The 25,771-nt window shown below is 32.0% G+C and overlaps 2 protein-coding genes across 3 annotated transcripts; both read right to left on the bottom strand.

Moving 5' to 3' along the window:
- Positions 1-5: 5 nt before the first annotated feature.
- On the bottom strand, positions 6-10,901 carry LOC123710410 (glucose dehydrogenase [FAD, quinone]-like). Of its 2 annotated transcripts, none has more exons than XM_045662276.1 (13): positions 10,766-10,901; positions 8,845-8,898; positions 7,429-7,668; positions 6,366-6,537; positions 5,359-5,558; positions 4,433-4,557; positions 3,903-4,083; positions 3,492-3,752; positions 2,995-3,140; positions 1,969-2,134; positions 1,459-1,669; positions 1,066-1,243; positions 6-815 (listed from the first exon to the last, which is right to left on the bottom strand). In XM_045662276.1, the coding sequence occupies exons 2-13, from the start codon at positions 8,863-8,865 to the stop codon at positions 674-676; spliced, it is 2,043 nt and encodes a 680-aa protein (XP_045518232.1). In that variant the 5' UTR covers positions 8,866-8,898; positions 10,766-10,901; the 3' UTR covers positions 6-673. The 2 variants fall into 2 exon arrangements, with proteins under 2 accessions (XP_045518232.1, XP_045518233.1); XM_045662277.1 differs by having other exon boundaries at positions 10,825-10,897.
- Positions 10,902-16,377: 5,476 nt separating this feature from the next.
- On the bottom strand, positions 16,378-23,307 carry LOC123709761 (glucose dehydrogenase [FAD, quinone]-like). The gene is made up of 11 exons (XM_045661296.1): positions 23,143-23,307; positions 22,615-22,854; positions 22,249-22,420; positions 21,785-21,984; positions 21,132-21,256; positions 20,572-20,746; positions 19,799-20,059; positions 18,847-18,980; positions 17,945-18,110; positions 16,864-17,071; positions 16,378-16,614 (listed from the first exon to the last, which is right to left on the bottom strand). Exons 1-11 carry the CDS (start codon positions 23,158-23,160, stop codon positions 16,499-16,501), a joined length of 1,815 nt encoding a protein of 604 aa, XP_045517252.1. The 5' UTR covers positions 23,161-23,307; the 3' UTR covers positions 16,378-16,498.
- Positions 23,308-25,771: the final 2,464 nt, after the last annotated feature.

Below are 25,771 nucleotides of genomic sequence, written 5' to 3'. Positions count from 1 at the left end.
ATTCTTTATGCAAAGTTTTTAGCATTTTATATATTTATATATTTTGGCTAACAATGGATTATAAGTGAATCAACGGGGTCACTTTCTTTGATCAGTTATTGATGCTAGTTTGGAATACATTGGTTAGCGTAACATATACATACTGTTATTTCAGTCCACTTACACTTACATACGCATTAATACATTTAAAAAACTTGTTTCGTTAGATATGCACTTTAATGTCATTCAATATTGTCCTTAATCAATGCAAGCTTATTAACTAGGTCCTTCGATCCGGTTTCCAAGTGTTTACGATTAAACATTTCCGTAGAATTGATAGTGAAAACAAAGTCGATAGTAAAAATAGTTTCAGATACGTTTTCTAATTCTATACACAATAATGTAAATGTAAACACCTACATAATAGTAATTGGCTCTAAAAACCTTCAGTTATAAACACTAGCCTAAAATTAATGTTTTAAAAAGGACTGTCGAATTCTTAAACTGAATACATTTTAGATTCGAGAAATTTTGTATAATACTGATATTTTATTAAAACGTTACAATCACACTTTATTCATTAAAACTGATTCAGGCGTGACTCTATATAAAGAAGCAAATATTTTTGTACATTTTGATTAGCTTAGTCTTAAATAAAATAATTTAATTTGTTGTACAGATTTATCGTAATTCATTATCTGTGCGATTGCCTAGTAGGATAAACATTATTGAACCTGTACCAGTCTTGAGGTTTTTGGGTATTTTGCCTATTAATGTTGAACACCCAATCCCTATTGTTCCATTTGCTATCTTTATGGGAGTTATAGTATGTCCGCCTGTAAAATAATTAATTAGTTATTTTTTACATTAGTCGATAGCGGGGCTGAAACGCAGAATAAATAAAAATATATTTTTGAATACGCATCCAAGGGTTTGTCAATTGTCAAATTACATGTGGTTAATCCAACGGAGAAACATAATTTCTTTTATTTGCGTCTTAAAATTTCATTAAGGGATTAATGAACTTTATTATTAATATTTTTTCTGAATCTATTGTTTATGGATAATATAGGTTTAACTATTCACCTATCGTCATGACTGGTAGCGCCACCTTTCGTTGGCGTATTGCTACCAAATTTGTTCTTAAACCTCTGATGCCTTGTGACGATAAACTCGGCTCCACGTTCCGCAACCATTACAACCGGCGCTGCTGTATTAGCTGACGGCACTGTTGGCATTATTGAAGCGTCGATCACTCGGAGACCTGGATAAAAAAGATTTGTGTCACATGAACATTACAAAATTGATTTTGGACAGAGGCTTGACTCAAAATATCAATATAACAGTTCACAAACAACAACTTATACACGCATTTTCTCATTAAGTTCACTAAATGTAATGTAGATTCTTTATAGATCAAAGAAATATATTCAAACAATTTTAAGTGAATAGCAAAATTTTGTTTAGCTGTTTACTCACCTTCGATACCATAAACCTTCAACGTGGGGTCAACAACAGCCATAGGGTCGTCGCTAGAGCCCATCTTGCACGTCCCGACCTGATGGTTCTCTGGGGCTGTGTGTTGTTGTGCTAAGCACTTGAAGAACTCATCCGTGGGATTTGATCCACCCCCGGGACAGTGCTTTCCGTAGTTCTCAGTGGGATGCATGCCGTACTTTTCACGAAGTATCTGGTTTAAAATATATTGGTAATTATAGCAATTACAATTTATTCATTTAGTTAATGAGTAAATATCAGTATAATTATATTCTTACTTTAGAGGGAGTTTCTCAATGAAATACAATCCGTATTAGACAAATTGTAAATTGTACATGTTACTTAATTTGTACATAATCATATCATCACAGATTGCGGAGGGTTTTGACAGAAAGGAGATTTTTTTATATTTAAAAAGCATAGCGGAAAGATTTTTACTACACTACTTTCTGTCTTATCTGCAATTTATAATAGAATGTAAACTTTGCTTACTGTAGTATTAGCCAAGCGGTACGCAGTCCTAGCAGCCTCAACCAATACTGCCAAATCATGATCATCTTGAAAGTAGTTTGGTTGAAACAATGGGTAGTCGAATGGGTCTCCTGATCGCAGTGTTAAGAAACCGCGGCTTTTTGGTTGTAGGGCAATGGCTGATATACTAAAAAAAATCAATACGTATAATACACAGCTATTCTACAATTTTTATTTTGGTTACTAATATCTTCGTATTGTTTACGTGACTTAGGGATTTGCTAAATTTCTGACGAAAACGTAATTGTTTTCGGTTTGGGTACACAAAGTTATATAAGCATTCAATAAAACAGACGCAGAATGCCCATGTTTATTATTCCATGCCCCGGAGTGCTTTTTTTTTTAAATGACGGATATTTAAATAATCCTAATCCTTGGGATTTGTTTGCTCCAGTTCAAACAATTTGTATGTCTCAAAACTTGGCGATTACGATGAGAGGGGGAGGCATTCTTACCAGTTTATCTTGCCCGCTCTACGCCCTTGACTTGCGAACTGGTAGTAAATGTAAATTTAGAATCAATATAAAATATTTTCTGTTGACGTTTATAAGTGTATGACGGCGCCACTATCAATGTTTTGTGAAACTGATGGCGCCACTATCAATGTTTTGTAAAACAACGTGCAACGGGCGATCGAACGATCGTACGATGTGTCACTCGATGCCCACTCCAGAACCAATATAAAGCAGCGCGCGCGCATAACTGGGGCAGTCGTTCATCGACCATTGCCCGGTGCACACGTTACGTAATTACCGAGTAGCCTTTGAAATATTTACCTATTGAATTTATTTATTGAAATCGTATTGAATTAAGAGACTGAAATTAGAATTGGAATAAATCAAATGATTGGGAGAAAACTTTGTGTTTGTTATCTTAACAATGTCGGGGCCTGACGCTACATGTACTTGTTAATTGTTTACCAATATGAAAAAAGTTATTTTGAGGTTGTTGGGTGTTCAAAATTTAAAAAAGGTTTTTATTACTAACGATATTTTTCTCTTATTAGCATTCTCCAAGTCGTCTGGTCCCAAAGAACCGTCACCACAAGCCGCATAATACCCCCCAAAGAAATACTGTATGTCAGGGTGACGTCCACCAGATGGCGCAAACCGGGAATTTATCATACCAGTCAACTGTAAAAATAGAATATAATATAGATTATTGATTTATATATATTATAAATTATTAATGATTTTATTTTTAACAAACTGTAACAGGTTAGGATAATGAAGTCTTAATATATTAATATAAAGTCGAGTCGAGTCGAAACCTAAGTGATGTTTGTGTATTGTTGGGTCTATGTTAGTTTATTACTTAAACTTATTAAAAAACGTAGAACGATTCAAATTAATGGAGTTGGGAATTTAATTATGAACTTCCTTTGCACATGATAATATATTTGGTATTATCTCATTAAAACTATATGAGAAATAACGATTAGACGACAACAATACAAACAATTATCTTGCAATGTTAGAACATACCTGAGACATTCCTGTGCCTGACAATGGGCCTTTCCTCTCTAACATATATTCCATGGCACTCTCCCAATTCAGTTCTGGAAGGTCTGGCTCCTTCGATAGGGTGAAGTCAAGTTTCACTCCTACGTGATTGTGAAGGTTCTGCCCTACGCCTGGCAGATCTTTGATTACCGGGATGTTAAATTTGTCTAAGGTCTCTTTTGGTCCTAATCCCGAGAGAAGCAGAATTTGTGGAGACACCATTGTACCACCGGATAGAATAGCCTGAAATTAAAGGTTATCATAGATACGATTAATGGGCTTTACAAATTTAAATTGAACTTCAATTTTTGAAGAAGACGCTAAGATAATTGTGATAATAAGGGTGTTTAAGTTCAAATGTCTATTATTTATTTTTACAAATGAGACCCGTACCTCTTTAGTGACCCCGACTGTTTTGGTCTCTCCGTTCTTTACATATTCAACACCAGTAACTGTCTTAGTACGGGGATCTATAATGACCCTTGTCCCTAAAGCGTTGAGCATTATGTCTAAATTTTCTCGGTGAGAGGCTGGGCGTAGATATGCACGCGCTGTGCTAAATCTCGTACCGCCACTGAAAGAAATAGTGATTTATTATCTAAAGATGATAGAAACTATGTATAACAGAAAAATTGAGTGAAAAATAATTGTTTCGAGTAGACACAGCAGACTGGTGGACCAATTCGCCTTACATAATGTTGGGGCTTACGGGAAATCAAAACCAAAAGTGGGAACTGCAGAGTGTAGAGTGAGGAAAAAACCTTCCTTCCTTTCTGTTTTTTTATGATTTATGTTTCGTAACTACGAGATATTAAAAAATATAAACTTTACATTTTTTTTATAATTCTGCCCACATACAAAATTGGTTGCCATAGTTTAGTGTGATAATGACGTTATAATCAATATAATAAGGTTCTCCTTACTCGTTAAATGCCTGTGCGATCGTAAAGCCCGTCGTTGTCTCTCCATTAAGATCGCTGGTAGGAGTGAATCCCAATTCGACGGCCGCTGATACGACATCGTGAGCGAAGCGTGGCGCATATCGGAACTGTTAATTTTTTATATTTTTTATTGTTGTTCTATAATGTTATAAAGTGTTAATAATAAATATGTTAATAGTTAAATGAATAACTAAAGAACTTCTTCATAGCCTCCTTCGTCTATATATAATCTAATCAGTATGGCGTCTCATTGAAAAACAAAACACCATGTCTCAGATAAAATAATTTTTTATCTGCAAAGGTATTTAAATACCTATTACAGATATTTTAACAAGCTAGATTAGATTAATAAAAAAAAAATTTTGCCCCGAAAAAACTGATTACAATCAAACGGATCTAATATCGTCAAATGCATTATTCAATTGCTATGAGGGCAAACAAAAGCATTTTCTAGGACGGGTACTTTAAGTTTATAACCGTATTTTCACATGTTAACGAATGTAGGCCAATAAATTCATTAAAACCTAATTTGATTTCCCTGTAATAAGGATTTATGTTAAATCGAACCGGTCCCGCTTTCACTTAATCGAATTCAATACCTGTATGAAACTTGATTTTGGTTCCGCTTTCGATACATATAAAAATACCCATCATTTGCGAATTTTATGGCAAAATATGGTAATTTAACATTGACACAAACATTTAAAATTTGGAGGCGAACTATTAAAGTGAACGACTTTAACGGTTCGTCTCAATATTCATATTGAGCCTATAATGTATCTAGAACATTCTTACACTCTATTCCATTCTTACATGTGTTTTAACTTTTCGGCAGTTTTTTTTTATAGTTAACTAGATTAATATATTTTATAAGAGAGTTATGAGACTTAGTCATCGTTATTACATACTCTTTGAACAGGGATAGGACCGCCAGTGTTATGATACTGTCCAGAGACGCCGTCGCTTATCTCCTTATTGTCTTCACTCTTCAGGAAGTAAGGCATAACTTCAAACCATGACCAACCAGGTGCGCCATTCACAGCCCATCCGTCATAGTCCGCTGCGTGACCTCTCATATACATCATGCCGTTGATCGCGGAACATCCACCTGGAGCGAATTAAACAATAGATTATATGTTTTTAGCAACTAGAGTACAAAAAATATATACAATTAGAATATAATAATAACATTATGATAATTAAGATAAATATTTGTAGGTGTAGTTGGCAGAAATTTGAGTTTTATTTGAGACACAGATATACACAGATATATTTTGGTTAGCTCACTATACCTAAAACAAGAGACTTATAAAGAAGTAAACTATTCTATTATTACATAAATAATATGGATTTTGGTGTCTCACCTAATCGCCTTAAATATTATATTAGTAGGATAGCTTATATATAAATATAGAGATATTGTGAACGTACATAATTATAATAAAATGGATAAATAGAAAATGAGAATAATAAATAATTCGATTTTACGAATTGTACAATTCACTATTAATCTATAACAATGTAGTTTCTATAATCTACAATAAAACTAATTTTAAATCGCTTTAGAAGATGTTAAATATCCGTATATTTAATTATCTTTTTTAGGAACCTTGTTAAAAAATATTTACTGTTAAGTAAATATTTATACTATTATTAAAGTAATGAACGTAAGGAACATATAAATTGGGTCCTGGTATTTTTCCGAATGAGACCCGTACCACTATTTCACACATTTTGATCACCATTCTTCACATATTTAACACAAGTTATGGTCTAAGTAATCATCTACATAGATCCTGGAATTGTTATTAAATACTGTGACAGGTTTATTACGTTTATTCTTGAAAGTATAATAAAGTTTTATTAGAGTTAAAACAACTCAGAATATATACACGAAATAATAACGTTTCTATACCTAGCATTTTCCCTCTATGCCAAGTACAGCGTCCTCCATTAGCGAGGCAGGCTTTTTCTTGTGGCTCTGTTTTGTAATTCCAGTCAGTTTCGTTTTTATTCCAATATGCAGTTACCCACGCCGGCACTGAGCATGGAGATGGTTCCTCGCCGCCTGCTTCTATGAGAAGTACCTTAAAAATATCATAAAATTATAAGAATCTAGCGCAAACATAAAGCTACATATATAAATTTCACACATGAAGAATTTAGAGAAAAAAAATTAACGAACATCAAAGGACGTTACGGGTTGATAATTCTGACCATGGTCAAGATTAATAATAGTGTTAGGTTAACTGATTTTTAAATGGTAAACGGTCAGGTGCGTAGAGACAATTCACAATGAAGGTAGATTATTGAAACATACTGCTAATGAGAATTTTTAGAGCATAGAAACTATCATTTCTATCCATCCCAAACATTCATTGTTTTATAATGTATGTCACTGTTCATATATTTATAATGAATCTTCAGAAAAAAAAACTAAACACAAATGCCATTTATATTTTGAAAATTCTTCGTTATGTGTTTAGTTCGTCAATAAGCCTTTGACTTGATAAAAAAAGCGAGCTGCGACTATTTCTAAACACTAAATAAATCAAAAGTAAAAAATATTGATTTCACTTTTTATATGAAAACATAGACTAAACTAAGCTGGATATAGAATATTTTACATAAACCCAAACCTATAATTTAAATTTATGACAATATCACGCTTTTTACTGGGTCAGGGAGGCTTGCGGTGCGGGTCTCACGTGACGAGCGAGTAGAAACTTGAATTATTTTCAAATACTTTATGTACGTTTTTTCGCCTGGTTTAAAATTGTCCCCTCGAAGGGGTATATGATTTGATTGATTATTGCTGGCCTTAACCTTGACCAATATAATGATTGTTTTGTCAGTGTACGAGCCCACATAGCCAACCATTAAAATAAACTAAGCTCATGATGAGCTAGTCATAAACGTTTTGTGCTAAACGTTATCTATTCGTATATGCTGGAAATACAGAATAAAAATTCAATAACCTTCCATTGCGGATTTTCCGATAATCGAGCAGCAACAATGGCACCTGCTGTTCCACCCCCAACAACCACGAAGTCATAGCTATCATCATACTGCTCCCTTTCAACCACTCTGTTACAGGGATCCACGAGATCACATCGACCGTTTATAAAGGACTCCAATATAGACATAAATATAATGAACTGGCTCCCACAGGACCCAGCCATGGATGGTCCGAGCTCTTGCAGCGGGCAAGCACATGTCTGGAAATAGAAAATAATTATAGTCATAGTCTTGGTCATGCCTGGGAAATAATCCTTTAGTTTTTGATTTTTATTTATTAATAATCTGACAGAAAGAGTACATACTTCAGTTATTCTAATCTTTGTAATAATAATATAAATAAGATAATTATAAAAATGGAAAAGGTTTTTTTTATGTATTGTATTTCTTTTTCTTTGTAAATAACCATTAATTACTATGTGATTGTCACCATGGACACTTATAATTATTAAACAAAACAAGGGACTCATTATAAACCAACAACAAAAATATACACAATTAATAGGAATTAAGTTTCAATTGCATGCTTATATATATACACATATTTAATCATCCTGCTAGCTATGTATCTTAAGTTAACAATACATAAAAATACTAAAAAACACTATACCATTTTAAAAAATATCATTTTATTTTTCTCATATAAAACAAAAGTTTTAATATAATCTTCTTCATTAGTAAATATAGAATAAAATCTTTTTCATAAGTGGCAAATGGCTATGGCAATTATACTTATATCACCAACAAAGGGGGCACTACTAGATCGTTAATGTAAATTGTATTTATAGGAAAAGAACCAATGACTTCAGTATTTCTTAACAATTCTTTAATTAATTCTATATTTATGCGACAAAGATTCATATAGAATAACTTTGTACTAGATACTACATACTACATACTACAGATAATTAGATTACTTATTGCAAAATAATAAACAATTATACAAAACAATTTGAGGAATTCCGTTGATTCATTGTTTCTATCAGGAACAAATTAGTATTGTGTTAATAATTACGTAAATTACGTGTATTGGAGATAAACAAAAGCGAATCAAGAATCTAAGAGGAGGATATATATATCCTCCTCCTCCTACTCCTATAGGTATTTCGAAACGAATTGAATTACGATGTACGGAAGTCATGCTCAGCTCTAAGTATCAGTTAAGACTAATTTGAACCTTATTGATAATACCTTAATTACTCTTAACGGTGTCTCTATGATGAGTTTATACTGCTCTACTATGTACGTATATTAATTCTAACTAACTATATACTTGGTAGTAGTAACTTAGTATATCTTAAAATACGTGGAAATCGATAGTGTTAAATTTCTAAAGTCTATCCATACATAACTGTTTATTTTATGTTTTTACTTACTTCGGCCGCTCGAATCATCATCACTTTCACTCTTAATAGTTGCGGAAAATTTATCTGTAATTAAAAAAACGTAGTATGACATATCTATAAATATGAGTTAGAGCCCGTAAAACAAATGCAAATAATCATAGTCTCTCTCTTCGGCTGTATGATAAATACGAAGTAGAACTTGTGCCAACAAAAGGATTTTGTCACTTGCAAACTAGAGTTTTCAAGTGACAAAATATACAAGGTGTTAGTTTAGGTTAAGTTAAATTAATTGCTTAAAGTTAGTCGTTGACCAAATAATAATATGTCAGACTACTGTCTTCTTCTAAGACGAGACAGATTATTAAAAATTAATGCGGCAATGAACATCTAATATTTTTTCATCTTTCAATTTGAATAAAGTTATGTAAGTACATAACCGGATGCGGTTAGGTACTACTTAAGTCTAAACTTCAATCATGTCCTATGAGTCATCTTTACACAGATAAAGTTAATTGTACTAAAGGGTAGCTTCATATAATATTACGCAAGAACGCTAATATGAAATGATCAATATATTTAAAACATTGTTAAAACTAATATATTAGAAAATTGAGACCTAATTACTAAAATTAATCAAATATAATTATTAGAATGTTCTTTCCATACGAATTATGTACTCACTGTAACGCCAAGGTGTCTAAATGGCTTAATGATAAAACCCAGACATTTCTAGGTTCCATTCCTTGCAATTTAATACACCTTCTTGCCATAATGGCTGTTAATAATACTTAGAGACATATGACCAATGCAACATTAGATTAATGCTGGGATAAGGAATTGTAATTTCGGTATGTATTATATCTATTCGATACAACGATATATTAGCACACCTAAAAACATCAACAGTTCCATAATCATGTTACTCTCGTGCTAGTTCTGCATGCTTTTAAATTTTAGTAAAAAGTTCTTAACAGAACCTACTTTTCAAATTTGGTGATTCAAGGAACGTGTAAAGTATCGATAACAGTAAATAATTTTGTTAAGATTCGAAACGCGTAATCCAAATTGATACGTTGGCCATTGCCTCCTTGGAAACCATGAAATTTTGCACAAGTAGCGGTACTTTGCCTAAATTTGAACATAGTTCTAATTATATGTATCTAAGCTAAAAGACATAGCTAATAGGAATAAATTATTAACCAATAGGAATAAATTATTTTTAGATATAGAGTATTTACCGTATCCTAAACCTACGAAGTAATAATAATATTAATTAAAAATTGATAAATAGAAAACTTTAATAAATGAAAAAAGTTTGGTCCCTGTGGTAGAACAGCTGCCAGCATTAATACTAGTAGCATTTTGTCGCGATCCTTATGAGTTGGTGTTTAAAGCACCAGCCCTGGGGTCACAGGTAAACCTACCAGGCGCGAACTTAAATCGGCCTAGGAGTCTACACTCCAAATGGAACAAAATCAATTGCTTAATATATTACTATACAGTGAAGTTGCATGGAAATTCAGATTTTGTGTTTTTACTTAGAATAGGTTCACTTGAAGTTCACTGAAGTCAGAAGTAAAGTTCTTTTAACATAATTTAAATTTACTTATAAACTCCTGGACCGTGTTATTTTTTGTTTTTTTTTAATTTTATGGCCTGGTTTTTATTTTTTATATTACGCAGATATTTTCATCACTGTCAATTGTCAATATTATAAAATAAAATTTAATTGCAGATCTTGCTTTATTGTAAAAAGTAGGTATTATATATTTATTTTAGACCGCAGGTTAAATTTATACTGCAACCGGACCGAACTATTTAATTTAATTATAATTATTATAGTATAAAATAAATTGAATTGATTATTAACAATTCCACGATAGCAATTTTCAAGTAACTGTTCGATATTTGTGTTGCTACTAACTAAAATAAATAATAACTAATAGGATACCTATAATTTCACGACCAACACAAAACACATAGTTTTATTTTAAAACACACACTACATACCTAATTGCTTGACATAAAAGTAATATTTTTAAAAACCGGACATTGGCGAACGTACGTTCGAGCCTCGCCGTTATCTGCACAAACGCGGCTGCGCGTGCGCCGCTTTTTGTTTATATTGATGTTACAGAGCCGCGACATGCTGATTCTCTATGTTATAAATATAAAGATTGTCGGTTTGTATGTTATAAAAATATGCTTAGTTAATTATTGTTACTCTTTTTTAATGTAAAAAGTTCTAGTTATAAACACATTGCTCGCTTGTTTAAAATATTTATAAAAAATCTTATATATACATCATGTAATTTATAAGATATGCAATATTCCTACATAGATTGCCGTTTAGTCTAGGTACTATACAAAACTAAAATGCACCCAAATGAAGTAGCGATATTATATATTACTATTGTAAGAACGTCTTACTCTTGTGATTTTGTTAAGTATCTAACTCAAGACCCATTTATAATCCTTAAGCCATAATTATAATTTAGGACATCACGTTTTACGAAAGCAGCTGCTGACAATTAATGTGAGGAATTTACCAATTAAAACTTGCGTGGCAGAATCACTCACGTACCTTCAGGTGTCTTTGGGCTAAGATATCACATAATATTAGGCGAGTTTAAAGATATATATACGTTAATATAATATCATATGTAAAGAGTGCGATTGTTTGTTTTAAATACATATCAATTGTAAACTAGCTGCCCCCACGAACTTCGTTTCGCCTTAATATGAGTTTTTACTTAGCCTACCTTTCTGGGTTAGACTGTATTGTTTAAATATATTCGTCCAATTTAACTCTACATAAAAACCTTCCTCAGAGCCCGAGGGATAAAAAGTATTCGAATTGATCCAGCCGTCATCGTAATTGCGCTTAGTAACAACAAGTTTGTGATTAATTTTTATTTATTTAGAAAAATACGCATATACAAATACATATTGCTTTTGCAAAAGATGTTTTTAAACATAAATAAAGGCAAACACATCAATTTGTAACTCTGAATACGATATAGCGAAGACTTTAACCAATTTTTTTAATGATTTGCCATTTGATCTTCTTAGAGATCTAAGATCCTCAGAATCTATAATTAGGTATCAAATATTTTATCCCGTTTATATTTTGAGTAACGACAGAAGAAAAATAAGTAGTTAGACTGAGTGCAATTATGAACATTTCCTACTCCTTATTAGTAAAATATACATGACAGTACAGAAGATGTAAGCAGCGCTCGGTGACAGTACTTAAATGTCTGTCACTACCACAATATGTGAAAATCCAATACGTTTTGATACTTCAGTAAGGGATTCATAGTTAGCGCTAAGTCTCAACCTTTCAATGTCACCCTAAGTGTACTATACGCATGCATTACTTTTCTACCATTTTCAAGTCATCTTAAAGAACTGTTCTGTCACAAAATATTAATATAAGAACGACGATCTGCCGGCCTAGTACGGCCTAGGACAATAAAAATTAATACATTATTTCTGATTCATTACATACATTTAATGCGATAATGCCATGTTAAATTATGGAAGTCAATTACTTATCTTAAAGGTAATTTATGAATCCGAAATGTTTCTGCAAAAAGTACTTTCAAAAATGAGAAAGATTAAAATAAAATTTATTGCTTTCTTATTGGTGAAATCATCAGAAAATGCAACAACAATATACGTTTTTAGGTCGAATACATACCACATATAAATTTATTCTATGGATAAACTGTCAAAAAATTGTATAATAGCTCGATTGCGCAGAAGCGTAAAAACTCATTAGTCTGAGGGATCTGTCGCAGCCAACTAGCTTAATCAGCCGTTCAGTTAACAGCCTAGCCGTTTAACTAGCCTGTATGATATTCAGCCATTTCATAAAACAGCTAGGAAAATGACTTCGATCGATGACGTTTCATTACTTGCCTAGCCTGTTGACTGTTAATTTAAATTTAATTCCACTTTCTGCCACTCTCAAACTCGAAACGAAACTCTTCTAACTGTCAATATGGCGTCGGAAACCACAACTTTGATGGTGTTGTCCAAAGTTTCATGAAAAACAACAAGTACAAGGCAAGAGTGTAGTGACAATAATAATGTGAATTTGACGTAAGCAATTTAATTTTTAAAGAAATATCTTGAACGTTATGTTTCATCTTTTTAATTTATGCCAAATAATGACTCTATCACACGAATGGCCCAAGCTTTAGCCAGCCAGTTTATTAAATGTTGTAACAAACGCTACGGCTGAATATATTTCAGGCCCTTAGTTAAACGGCTAGGCTGTTAATTGAACGTCTAATTAAGCTAGTTGGATCCGACAGATACATGACGTCTTAACTGCTATGGCTGGCATGTTAGACTGCAAATTATAATGTTGGGAAGAATTTGGTTGGCTTAACTTAGGTCAACTTAGTCAAAGGTAACCTAACTGACTCATTCGTTACATAAATTTATTTAAAAATCTTACATCTAACAAATATATAACATAACTAAATCAAAAACTAATATTGTTAATGTAAATACATACCTAATAACAGAAAATAATCAGTCTCTATATTTTGGGAGGCCATATTTGTTTCCCTTTCGTGCCAATAAAAACCTGAAGAAGCAATAATTTTTAAAGGACAATTCGGCAAGGACATTATAATCGTTTCACACAAAAACCGCGGTTTTTAGCCAGTAGTTATTTCCGTATAACTAATGACCTAACCAAAATGGATTAGCGTTGTACTAAACTCGACTGAGACCACAAAAAATTACATCATAATCATCTTGAAAACACAAAAACAAAAATAATTACTTAATTGTCTATTTATACATAAAACGTATAATTAAAACTATAATCTAGCAAAGATTATACATATAGTGGCCTGTTCTGGCATCTGGATATTTTTAAAAAATATTTTATAAATAAGTAGCCTATGTTACTAATAGGTTAGTATTAATTCTTGTCGTGAGAGGAAAAATTATATTTTTAAATTTGTCGTGTATTTTGTTATGTATATATGTGTATAGAAAATATACGAAAATATCTTCTTATTAAAATTTAGTCGTTATACTAATATTTGCTTATTATAATAGTAATATAACCCTATTTTTATTTTATGAACTTTTATTTGTTTTTTTGTTATGGAAACACAAAAATCTATTAGGTAAAGAGTGTGCTTATAACTTTATTAATGTGTAGGCTATCTCTAGTTGCTCAAAACAATTGTTCTTACAAATAGTATTTATATTGAACTAAATCGAGGACAAACCTGAAATCTTATTTTTAGTCACGGTAATTATTAGAGCTACGGCAAAGGTCCTTTATATAAAAATATTTATTTATAAAGGCGCCTTTAATGTTTAAATTCCGTAAAGCGTAAAACATTTTCCAACTGATTATCAAAGTTAATGTATCAATAAGATAGATGCTAAAAGGTTCTTGGGGTAGCTTTTTAAGTGGGTTTTACAAACTAAAAAGATTATGTTTTATAAATATTCATATAATACATACTTACATTACCGGTTCAATTTGTAATATGTATCTGGTACTGAACGTTTTGTCATTTTAGAACTTAATCTAACTCAAGATTTTCTTCTTTCTGTCAAAGCTTCCTGGATCAGCCCTTGTATGTAATAGATAGCCACCTATATCGATTAGATCTATATACTACGCTTATTTAATTCCAGAACAAGTTATTTTTGAAGTGAAACTTCTGTATCGTCGTTGGAAAAAAAATTACCGTCACATCTTTCGGTTACGCGCCATCTTTTTCTTGTTCCTACCAGGATTGATCCGAAGATTAATTTTTTGTATTCATGTCTATGATAATAAAAGCCTTTTGTTAAACTTTATCTTATTTAACCATTTCCTGTGCAGTTGCACATAGTAGATCATTTTTCAAAAAATAAGGTCATAAAGAAGTTTCACTTCTTAAGTGTGTACACATTTTTTTATATAATAATGTTGTCCCAATATGGATGATTTTTGAGTTGCTAGTTGCCTTGGGAATAGTAGTTTTATCGTGATCCTGTGGTTTAACCCTTGACCGAAGAATGATTCATAACGATCTGCTACGAACGATAATTATAATACATTCATCTTACGTAACTAGCTATTCTGTTCGTTCCAAAGTTCCTGTCAATCACTTTTTTATTTTAAGGAAAAACCTATATCTTGCCTATGGTATAGTAATTCTAAAACCGAACCGCCAAACAAAACGGACTCACAATAAATCAACACAATAAGTAAACATTATTTTTCCGAGAACTTAAAACATCTTACAGAAAAGGAAGTATTGATTTTTGAAGACATTGTAAGTTATTGTTATGTAAATAAGTGTAACTTTATTAGCTGCTACAGTTCATAAAACTAACTTTAGATTTATTCCAAATGTTTGAATTAAGCATTTCTATCTTACTTAACACTGAGGTAATCAGTGTTAAGTAAGATAGAAATGTATATTCACAAACAAAAGCCTGATCTTTATAATAATTATCAATTAAACAGACGAAAATTTACCAATTTGAGATTAACGGACTATTACTATATCTATAATATATAAGAGTCTATATAACTTGATTAAAAAAGCCTTAAAACTCGGGAAAACCAGCGTTAGTCACCAATTTTGAGTGGCATCATGAGGAAACTTATGTGATTGATAACACACATCACGACTTTGACCGGTGAGTAATTACTTTGTGGAAATTATCCTTTTGCTATACTGACTTAATTCATTGATATTGTTAATTGACACTACCTTATCTCGTACATAAAGATTTACGTCTTTCGGTCAAAGCCTCCTGGATTTGTGACATCCAGGATTATGATTACACCGTAAATAAAATTTCTGTATAATTTTTTTAAAGGTTGTAACGGAAATAATGATTGGATAACCATAACCTACGGTGAAATATTTATCAACTTAGGTTTATTAGCAGGAAAATGTGATAAAAAATATCACTGAAAGACAAAACAGCCTTTTGTCCTTCAAAATACAACGATTACATTTTCCTTTATTTTAAAAAATACAATACATTTGTATTTCATTCAATTCATTACCAACGTTATATAGTTATTGAATTTAAAACCATAAATCGATTGTTGTTGCGATGTTTTTCAATTTTATGCTTTGATTATAGACACTATACATGTTATCATTATTAATTTTACTCATTACTTGTTATATTTGCCTATTTGTCTGGGTGAAATAAATTTGCTTTATAACTTTTGTTTAAACAAAATAAATTTCTACCATAATGAAATATATGTAATTAATATTTTTAGGTTATAACGCCCTTTCGTAGAATATAATGTTAAACTATAATAACTTAGTTATTGAAAATTAGAGCAAGACAATTAAATCAATTAACCGAGTTTATTAAATGTTTTAATATCAAAGTTGTCATTGTCATGTCATCGGTTGACAATGAGTTATGCGGGCTCAGCCGTGTGCGCATAACCCACTTTCCATATTTGCACTTGTGAGGTTTTTCCAAGATCACTTTCTAATATCGATTTTCGCGGGCTTTCCTCTTCAGGGGCTTTCCTTTGTGGGAAATAGTTAATCCCTCATCTCGTAAAATAAATTTATTTATTTTTCAATACATGTATCTAGATTTAATGGCATTTATCATTGATTTCATTTATTATTATTTCAAATTTGTGTAACAAAAGCAAATATTCGATATTACATTTTTATGAATACGTATTTTTAATGAATTTGGCGCCTCTTTCTGCTATCATTATAACTGGTGCCTGAGTGTTGCTGGTTGGTAGACTAGGCATAATAGACGCATCTATCACACGTAAACCTGAAAATATAAGTAATGATACAGATACTGGCAAACTTCTTGAGCATTAAACAAGGGAGTGGGAGATGTTTTCGCATCGTACACAGAAAAACACACAAACGTCAACTGATTTACCAATCACATGCATGTTATACAATGTTTTATGTGGGTTTTGGTTCCTTAATAGTTTCTATACTATATAACCCTTATCGATGATGCCGTTTACACAAGATGTTCCAACTATTCTATCTCATTATAATTAGTAATCACCTTCGATTCCATAGACTTTAAGCTCTGGATCAACCACCGCTGAAGAATCCTCACTACCTCCCATCTTACAGGTGCCAATTTGATGGTTTTCTGGCTCTGTATACCGCTGAGCTACGCATTTGAAGAACTCCTCTGTTGGCTTCTGACTATCACCGCATTCGGATGCATAACCCTTAGTTGGTACAATACCATACTTTCTACGTAGACGCTGTGAATAGTAAAATCATATTGGAAAGCTTGACTTATGTTGAAAAGGATAATGCCTTTTCTCGAAAATATTGTTTTAGCACTTTCCCTTAAAACTAATTCAGAGAAAATATAAAAAAGTAATAGCTCTTATTGTCCAAGTTTGTTCAACTGTTTAGTGAAATATATATTTGTATATATATAAAATTCTCGTGTCACAATGTTCGTTCCCATACTCCTCGGAAACGGCTCAACGGATCCTTATGAAAAATTATAAATATGCATGTTCAGTAAGTCTGAGAATCGGCTACTATCTATATTTCAAACCCCTAAGTGACCCCAAATTATTATTTTTTTATTTTTCAGACAAAACATTTTGTTTTTACTTTTTTATGATACAACATACAAAAATACATACAACCCCTCTACGATCAACTCTTATTTTTAATTATAGTAGATAGGTTATTTTTATTGAACTATAAAAATGTTTCCTATATAAATTATATACATGGCAAGACGACGTTTGCCGGATCAGCTAGTTTGTATATATAAGTAACGAACAAATGTAACTAGTCTAGTGCAGTTATATTAAATTAAAAATAATAAAACATTTAAAAAAAAAATTAGGGACCGAACCTTTTCATTGTATGTTGGTAAAAAATATTTTGATATATTTTTCTAAATGCGGTTTACGGTTTAGTACAGTCGGGTTAGAATTTGAAAATCTTTAAGAGGGAGTCTAAATCCAAAATGACAAATAATTTAAATGCCTGCGTTTTTATTCCATAATTCGTAAATTAAAAAAATATTATTGATTTTAAAAGCGCCTATTGAAAAATACATTGTGCTTCTAATTTCAACGTGCTCATTACAGCTTAAAAATATCAATATTTACCGTTGTATTAGCCAGTCGATATGCAATTTTTGAAGCTTCCACTAAAACATTGAGCTCATGATCATCAGAGAAATAATTTGGCTGCATGATTGGAGGATCGGATGGATTTGCAGATTTTAAAGTCAAATAACCACGGCTATGGGGCTGGAGGGCGATTGGGGATATTCTGTAAAGATTTCCTTCAAATAGAATATAAGAATAGGTGTAGGAGTTTCAATATGTAAATAGTGGCAGGCAACACTTGTCACATGTGAAGAATTTTTTTTAGTTTCGAATATTGGAACGCCTGTCTAAATTCTTATTCTTCAAGACGCGGCAAGTGACACAACCAAGTGATATATAAACTTAAATTATTGTAATAAATGTGTAAAAGTGTATAATGTTTCTAATATAGATATTAAAAATGAAGAAAGTGTTTTTAAAATAGTCCCCTCATAATTGGTAACGTCCAACAATAGTAATACATTGTTTTTACGTAAACGATTGTTTGGAAGAAAGATTTTAGACTCATTTTTAACGCCTGTAGAAAAGTATAGAGACTCTTTACTTATTTGCTTTGGTTTATTTGGGTAACCTATGTTCTTCATAATATCTAACTTAAATCCTTATTTTGCCTATAGGTCTTTGGTTTCGTTATTTTAACTATACGTTGAATAAATAAAAGGCCTAATAAGATTCTGAGTTTGATTCTCAATGAGAAGAAAATGCACCGAAGTCTAATAAATGTCCTTTAATAATTTGGTCCAGGTAAAATAAGATTAATAGGTCTTCATATCATATATCTATGTCTAGAAAATGTATTCTTAAACTAAACAAAAAAATATTCACACCATTTGGAAGGTAGAAGTTAAGCAATTTTGCGTTTAAACATTATTGCTCTATAAAGTGTAAAACAAACTTACTTAAAATGCCTTCTCGCTTTGATTTTCCCATTGTTACCTCCGTATCCACAAGCAGCAGTATATCCATAGAAGAAATATTGTACATCAGGTTGAATTTTATTTCTCACAAGAGGAGAGTTTATTATACCGACAACCTGAATAAAATGTAACATATTTGAACTTATGAATAAGTTTAAGATGACTTTTTCTATTCTTAATGCGACATGAACATAAGGACATTATATTTCAGTCACATTACTTACTTTTTAATCGTTTATGAAAAAGAGCACTAGTTATTAATCTTTGATAATTATTGTAATATTAATTAATGCCATCGATTGCCTCGAAGTTATTTTTATTATTTTTTTACTTAGGAACCCAACTAGTCCATCAGGCACGCAAACAGGTAGATGAGTCTAGAAGCTAAGCAGCAGGGGAGGGTCAAATCTCCCCTTCCTAATAAGGACTTCATTTACTTAAATAGATCTGGTAGGTTAGGCGACTATTTCGTAAATATCCTCATGATATGTGTGGACATATTTGCTAGTCGGACCCACGTCTTCCATAAGGAAGTTGTTGTTTTCAAGCAACATGCTTGATTTTTCAAAAATGACTGTTTGTTGTTTTTTCCCTAAAAGCTTGGCTACTTTCTTTCTACTATAATAACTGCAGCTATTTTGTTTAATAATGTATAAATATCATACATATATTGTATATTTTACACTACTATATTATACACTATACATTATCGCAGCATAGATTATTACTTGGTGACTCTCGCACGGCTCGCCGATTGAGGCATTAATTCTAGCTAGATTTACGAGATACTTTAAAAAATATATTCTTTACAAAACAAGTACCAACGCGAGTCCATTTCTATTAAAGTTTGATTGCCATTAATGGGCTACGTCTGACAAAGAGGTTTTGTAAGAAGTATACTTAGTAAAGAAATCATAAAATAATTAAGGACTACCTGTGAAAGACCAGTTGCTGATAGAGGTCCTTTCCTCTCTTTAATATATTCCATAGCAGAAGTCCAGGTCAGCTCAGGAGTATCAGCCTCTTTGGTTAATGTGAAGTCAAAAGAGGTACCGACATGGTTTTGCAGATTTTGTCCTACTCCAGGTAAATCCTTTAATACGGGAATATTGAACTTCTTCAGGGTGTCTGCTGGTCCAATTCCAGATAGTAAAAGGATTTTGGGAGAGTTCAATGTGCCACCAGATATTATTGCCTGTAATGTGAATAACATTATCATTACTGTTCTACCACGTGGCTTTGTTTGTAATACGCATGATTGATTGTTGGGTTTTATGATGCATAATATTAAAACTCGTATTTATATATAATAGGTTAAATGAATTTAATATTTCATATTACACATTTGCTTTCATAAATGTTTGAATCTTTATGTATATATAAAGTATATAAATCTCTATGTAAATACATATATTCAATCTTTGGCTATATTTTTAGTATAATTGGTTTTCGTTATGAATAACTGAAATGTCATTAATTTTAAAGTATAAATCCGAACAACTCCTCTGAACAGTCTCCTTGGTAAATGCGGTTGGAGATGCACAGAGACTGCACATCTTAACGCAACGCATTATTTTTAGTATTTAAGTATAAGTTTCAGTTTATGTTTTAAGTGTAAGTAGTAAGTATAGTATTATTGAGAATTATCATAATTGTATTGAGACAAAATGTTCTTAAGGCTTTTAAATACCAGTTTAGCTAACTGACCTCTTTAGTAACTCGAACAGATTTCGTTACCCCATTAACTATATACTCTACTCCAGTCACTTTGTTTTCATCCACAATGACCTTTGATACTAAACTATTAAGCATCACATGTAAATTCGTCCTTTTGGAAGCCGGACGTATATAGGCGCGTGCTGTACTATATCGTGATCCTTGACTGAAATTATGTGTTAGGAATCAATCAGAATTCATTCTTTTGAATTTCACAAATTAATTTATCTTATACATTGAATAAATTATTTTCATTACTGCATACATTTAAATTTAATTCTAGATTTATGAATAATAATAATAAAAGGAATTAATAGAAAAAAAATCAAATAAAAGTAATATTTCTTCCGTTTTGTCGTATTCATTTGTCTTGAGTCCTACAATAATATGTTTAATACTTTTAAGTTAGCTTTTTATATAAGCTATGTTTGCTTCATTATTAGAACTCAATATATTTTGAAATGTACTTAAAGATAGCAATTTCAACTGTTAGGTTTTTTTTAGAATTTTAATTACGACACAAAATTAACAAACACTGCCAACTAACTTACTTAGTAAAGCCTTGTGCGATGGTAAAACCAGTTACAGTTCCTGCATTCAAATCGCTTGTAGGCGGATATCCTAGTTCACTTGCTGCTTCCACAATATCCTTTCCGAACTGAGGCGTGTAACGAAACTGGCAAAATAAAATATATATATATAAAAAAATTCGGCATTGTGAGTGTCCATGGGCGGCGGCATTACTTAACATCAGTGGAGGCTCCTGCCCGTTTGCCTCCTATTACATAAAAAAACATATCTTACGTAAAAAAATACATTGTCCTTCAACTAACCATTTAAGGCACAGAGTGTTAGACCTGACCGCAGACGCACGTCTGGCTTAAGAATCCTCCTACTTAGGCTATTTGGATTAAAATAAGTGCATCATAAAAATCGTACTCTAAAAACATATTACTCTATGTTTTATTTAATCATTATTTAATTAATCGGGCAAATGGTTTGACAGCTCTCTTGCTATGAAACTCTACACAAACGCTACGTTAAATTAAAACTTTGTTTTCTACTACTATACTATATATTTCATAAACTTCAATAATGCAATATCAAATCAAATATAAATTTCGAAATGATATTGCTGCACTTACAATACTTAAACAATTTATACCATACATAACTAAAAAAATGTGTGATTTTACTTAGTTACCCTTTGAATCGGTAATGGTCCCCCAACTCCATGATAGTTGGAGGAAGCGACACTTCCAATCTCCTTGTTGTCTTCACTTTTAAGATAGTAGGGGAAGACTTCATCCCACGACCATCCAGTTGCACCATTCGCTGCCCAGCCGTCATAATCTGCTTGATGGCCTCTCATATACATCATGCCATTTATCACTGATGTACCTCCTGTGAATGATGTTTGAGATGGTCCGAGGTCACTTCTATTGAACCCGCTTTATTCTACTTAGAGAGCATTATTGCACGTTATACCCATATATACGTTATGCTATTTTTATTATGATTGTATGTTCATACGAAGAATACAAAAAGGGAGAGATGTGGAGTCTCTCTGCATCTTCAACCGCATTTATCACGGAGAATGAAACTCACATATACTGAGTTTCATCATCACCTCGATGTCCGTCGTTCTGCAACGAATTTTCCCCTTACCTAACATTTTTCCTCTGGGCCAGTAGCACTTCCCACTTTGTGAAAGACAAGCCTTGGTTTGTTTTTCAGTGTAATAGTTCCAGTCCGTTTCTGTACGTCCCCAATAGGCTGCAAACCAAGCAGGCAAAGACGATGCAGTTGGTTCATCTCCCCCTACTTCGATTAAAAGGACCTGAAATTCATTACCATTTCTTATATAAACAAAGTCGCGCGGGCAATAGCTAGATATTTGAATATCTATATTCGTCTTCGCCGTAATTCAGAACTAGACTGTCATCAATTGTGTTATTGTGTATGTAAACTGATTAATTACGTCAATAAGATGCATTGACCGTGAATGTTTTTTTTACATATCAGTTGGCTCACCTTCCATTGCGTGTTTTCTGAGAGGCGTGCAGCTACAACAGACCCCGCTGTACCGCCACCTATTACCACAAAATCATAACTGTCGTCTGGATTGGTTTTACTGCGCACACGATTGCAAGGATCAACAAGATCACATCGACCGTTTACATACGACTCCAGAATACTCATGAATAGCATAAATTGACTTCCACAAACTGATGCCATGGATGGCCCATATTCCCGCAGAGGGCACGGACAGGACTAAAACACGATAAATTTTATATTTATAAGAAAGTGCTTTAATTATGTGTGTAGTAATTAACAAAAGTGTAATTTAACATGTGTATAAAGGCCCTTTCAGACTTAATGCCTTAACATTAGCGGTTGCTGAAATATGCTGTTATTATATTTTTCTTTAAAGTATTTGTAGTTTGGACATCGGATTGAAAAGCCATTGATATAATGATTTTTGTTGGATAAATGATTTTTACAGCAAAAAGATTATGTTAATGATACAAAAAAAAGTTTTGGAAGTGATAAAGTACTCACATCTGGGTTTCTGACCATCTTAACTCAATGTTCAATGAAACGTATTCCTTTTTGTTTTACAATGATTAGCATTGACACTATTATATTTATGATGTTCAATTTAAATTAATTCATAGTCATATATGCAAAATAAACTTCAAAATTTTAAGCATACTAACTATGTGAAGTCGCATCTATTACTACAAACACAATGTCAAAGATTTGCCTTATATGGTTTCACGTATATTCTAAAGACCTATTATTAACAGTGCGAGTCCATTGATTCTAATATAATACAGATATGTATATTACAAGATATGTGACTATATGTGCACATTACACATCTTATCCGTTATTTTTGTATTTATATACATGTAAAAAGTAAAAATTTGCAAAATTTACAAAAAACTACTTTTTCTTATCTTTCTAGTGACACTTTAAGGCATACAAAATATTACTCCAATAACAATATTTTAGATTACGTAGTTTCTTTCCTAACCCTATTTATTATTGCCAAAAAGCAACTCATACCAGATTACCAATGTGGTTTCAGAGAAAACGTTCTACCATACAGCTGGTTTATAGAATTACAAATAATATCGTAAAAGCTCTAGAAGAACATAAAGTATGCTCCACGGTCTTTCTGGATGTAGCTCAGGCATTTGACAAAGTACAAAGGTATGACGCTGGATACCAAACTCCAATGGAAGGTCCATGTTAAAAATAAGCGCGAAGAGTTGGATCTCTGTTACACTAAATTGTACTGGTTGCTCGGAAGGCATTCTACGTTATCAGCACAAAATAAATTATTGATCTACACAAGTCCTGACACCTGTGTGGACTTATGGTTGCCAGCAGTGTAGCTGCACCAGTAATAGCCACGTCCAAATAATCCAACGATTCCACAAACTAAGTGCTCATTCAATAGTCAATGTACCAGACAATCGCAAAAACGACCTCCATCGGGACCTAAATGTAACGTCACCACAATAATAAGAAAAACTGCTGGAGCCCACGAACAGAAGCTCTACCATCACATGAATGTCGAGGCTATTCAACTTCTTGACACCCCGGCCCTAATAAGAAGTCTGTAAAGGACAAAACCATTTGAACTAGTGAATTAGTGTTAGTGCACCTGCACAGTAAGTGAAAAAACATAGAGCACAAGAACAGAGAGACCCTTTAACAGAGACGGTAAGTAATGTTATTGAAAACTATCTTATGTTAAAATTACTTATTAGTCTTAAGTTAGAATTGAAATGTTCCATAATGTCTTAGTAAAGACACATGTATGGGTTTATTTTACGGTGGCGACTAAACTACTCTGCTGTTCCCTTAACATCAGGTGTGATTGCAACCGACCGTCTATCCTTTCCTGTATAGAAACAAAAACGCTAAGTGGACCTTGGTCTTTCTATTGGTGCACAGGTTCCAATGTACGATCATACGGATGAGGTTGCGCTATGCCAACATTACTCTAATAAGAATTAAGTGTCTAATTATATACCATGTATTCATTACAGTTCGATACAGTAAATTAAATGAGTATAAAAAGATATTTAGTATCGCCTTCTTTTCCTCTTTTAAGATGTTACATAATACGAGGCAATAAAACTGGAGCATCGTAGTGAAGCGCAGTAAGCAATTAATATACAAGCCATATATAGAACTATATTGCTTGTCTATTATTTTAGTAACTAACCTTATTATAGGGTAATACATAGAAAATTCTGAAAATAATCTAGGGAAAGATCTTATTAATCTGACATACGTGTATGTATATGTATTTAAAAAAAAACTGGCTGATGTTTGTTTGTATCCATGTAATATCTATATTTGTTTTTAATATAAGGTCATGTTATGATTTTCCGCTAAAATTATTTTAATGGTATGACTTGTATGGATGCGATATAGCGAAAATAATTGTCTGTTATTTTAGTTAATGTTCAAGTATAAGTACTTATTAACATTCGGTTTGATTATACCGGTATTTTGTAAATAGTAGAATTAAATAAGTAAAGAAATTATGGTCGTATTTTGTAGTTTCGAAAGATATGATGTATGACGATTTTCCTAGTTCTAGTTATAGTCTATATAAACGATTACACTAAAATGTCGATTAAATTGGGAAATAATTTCTGTAAAATAACATTAAAAACTATGTCTTTCAGAAGATTATATTTCTATGAAAAAAATGATGTTTTGAATGAAAAAAATTATGGAATTGTTTTATAGCATATGTAGTCGTAGTTAAATTTGAAATCGTTTAATGTACCTGATATATTTTAGGTTGCTACAATTACTGATTGATAAAAGCCAGCTCGTGACTCTGTTACTAATTACCATGAAATTACTTGAAGTGAACCAATATGGATTACATATGTAAAGAAAACATTATTTACGTCACATTAGCGAAACTAAATACATTTTACACAATACCAATTTTCGTAGATAGTCTGAAAATTACTGTATTTCTGTTTTACAGAATGTGGTGATTAAATTTATTATGCTATATTTTAAAAACTAAATCAGCATAGTAACGTAGTTTTAAAGCACCCGTCTCTCTTTCGCTGTGAGGAAAAGATAGATTCGTTACAAATCTAGTTAAAAGAATGTAAAATGGTTGATTTTTGCAAAGAAAACAAAGAAA

Source organism: Pieris brassicae, chromosome 5, assembly GCF_905147105.1.
Source record: "Pieris brassicae chromosome 5, ilPieBrab1.1, whole genome shotgun sequence".
Classification (NCBI taxonomy): Eukaryota; Metazoa; Arthropoda; class Insecta; order Lepidoptera; family Pieridae; genus Pieris; species Pieris brassicae.
This window is presented reverse-complemented; position numbering and strand designations above follow the sequence as displayed.

Excerpts from the sequence above, each read along its gene's own strand:
- LOC123710410 (XM_045662276.1), bottom strand. The coding sequence starts at position 8,865 with ATGATGATTCGAGCGGCCGAA. Across the intron at positions 7,669-8,844 it reads TGATGATTCGAGCGGCCGAA|ACATGTGCTTGCCCGCTGCA; the intron begins GTAAGTAAAAAC and ends TTCTATTTCCAG. Across the intron at positions 3,753-3,902 it reads CAGTCGGGGTCACTAAAGAG|GCTATTCTATCCGGTGGTAC; the intron begins GTACGGGTCTCA and ends CTTTAATTTCAG.
- LOC123709761 (XM_045661296.1), bottom strand. Across the intron at positions 21,257-21,784 it reads GACCATTACCGATTCAAAGG|TTTCGTTACACGCCTCAGTT; the intron begins GTAACTAAGTAA and ends TTATTTTGCCAG. Across the intron at positions 16,615-16,863 it reads TAAAGTCTATGGAATCGAAG|GTTTACGTGTGATAGATGCG; the intron begins GTGATTACTAAT and ends TTATATTTTCAG.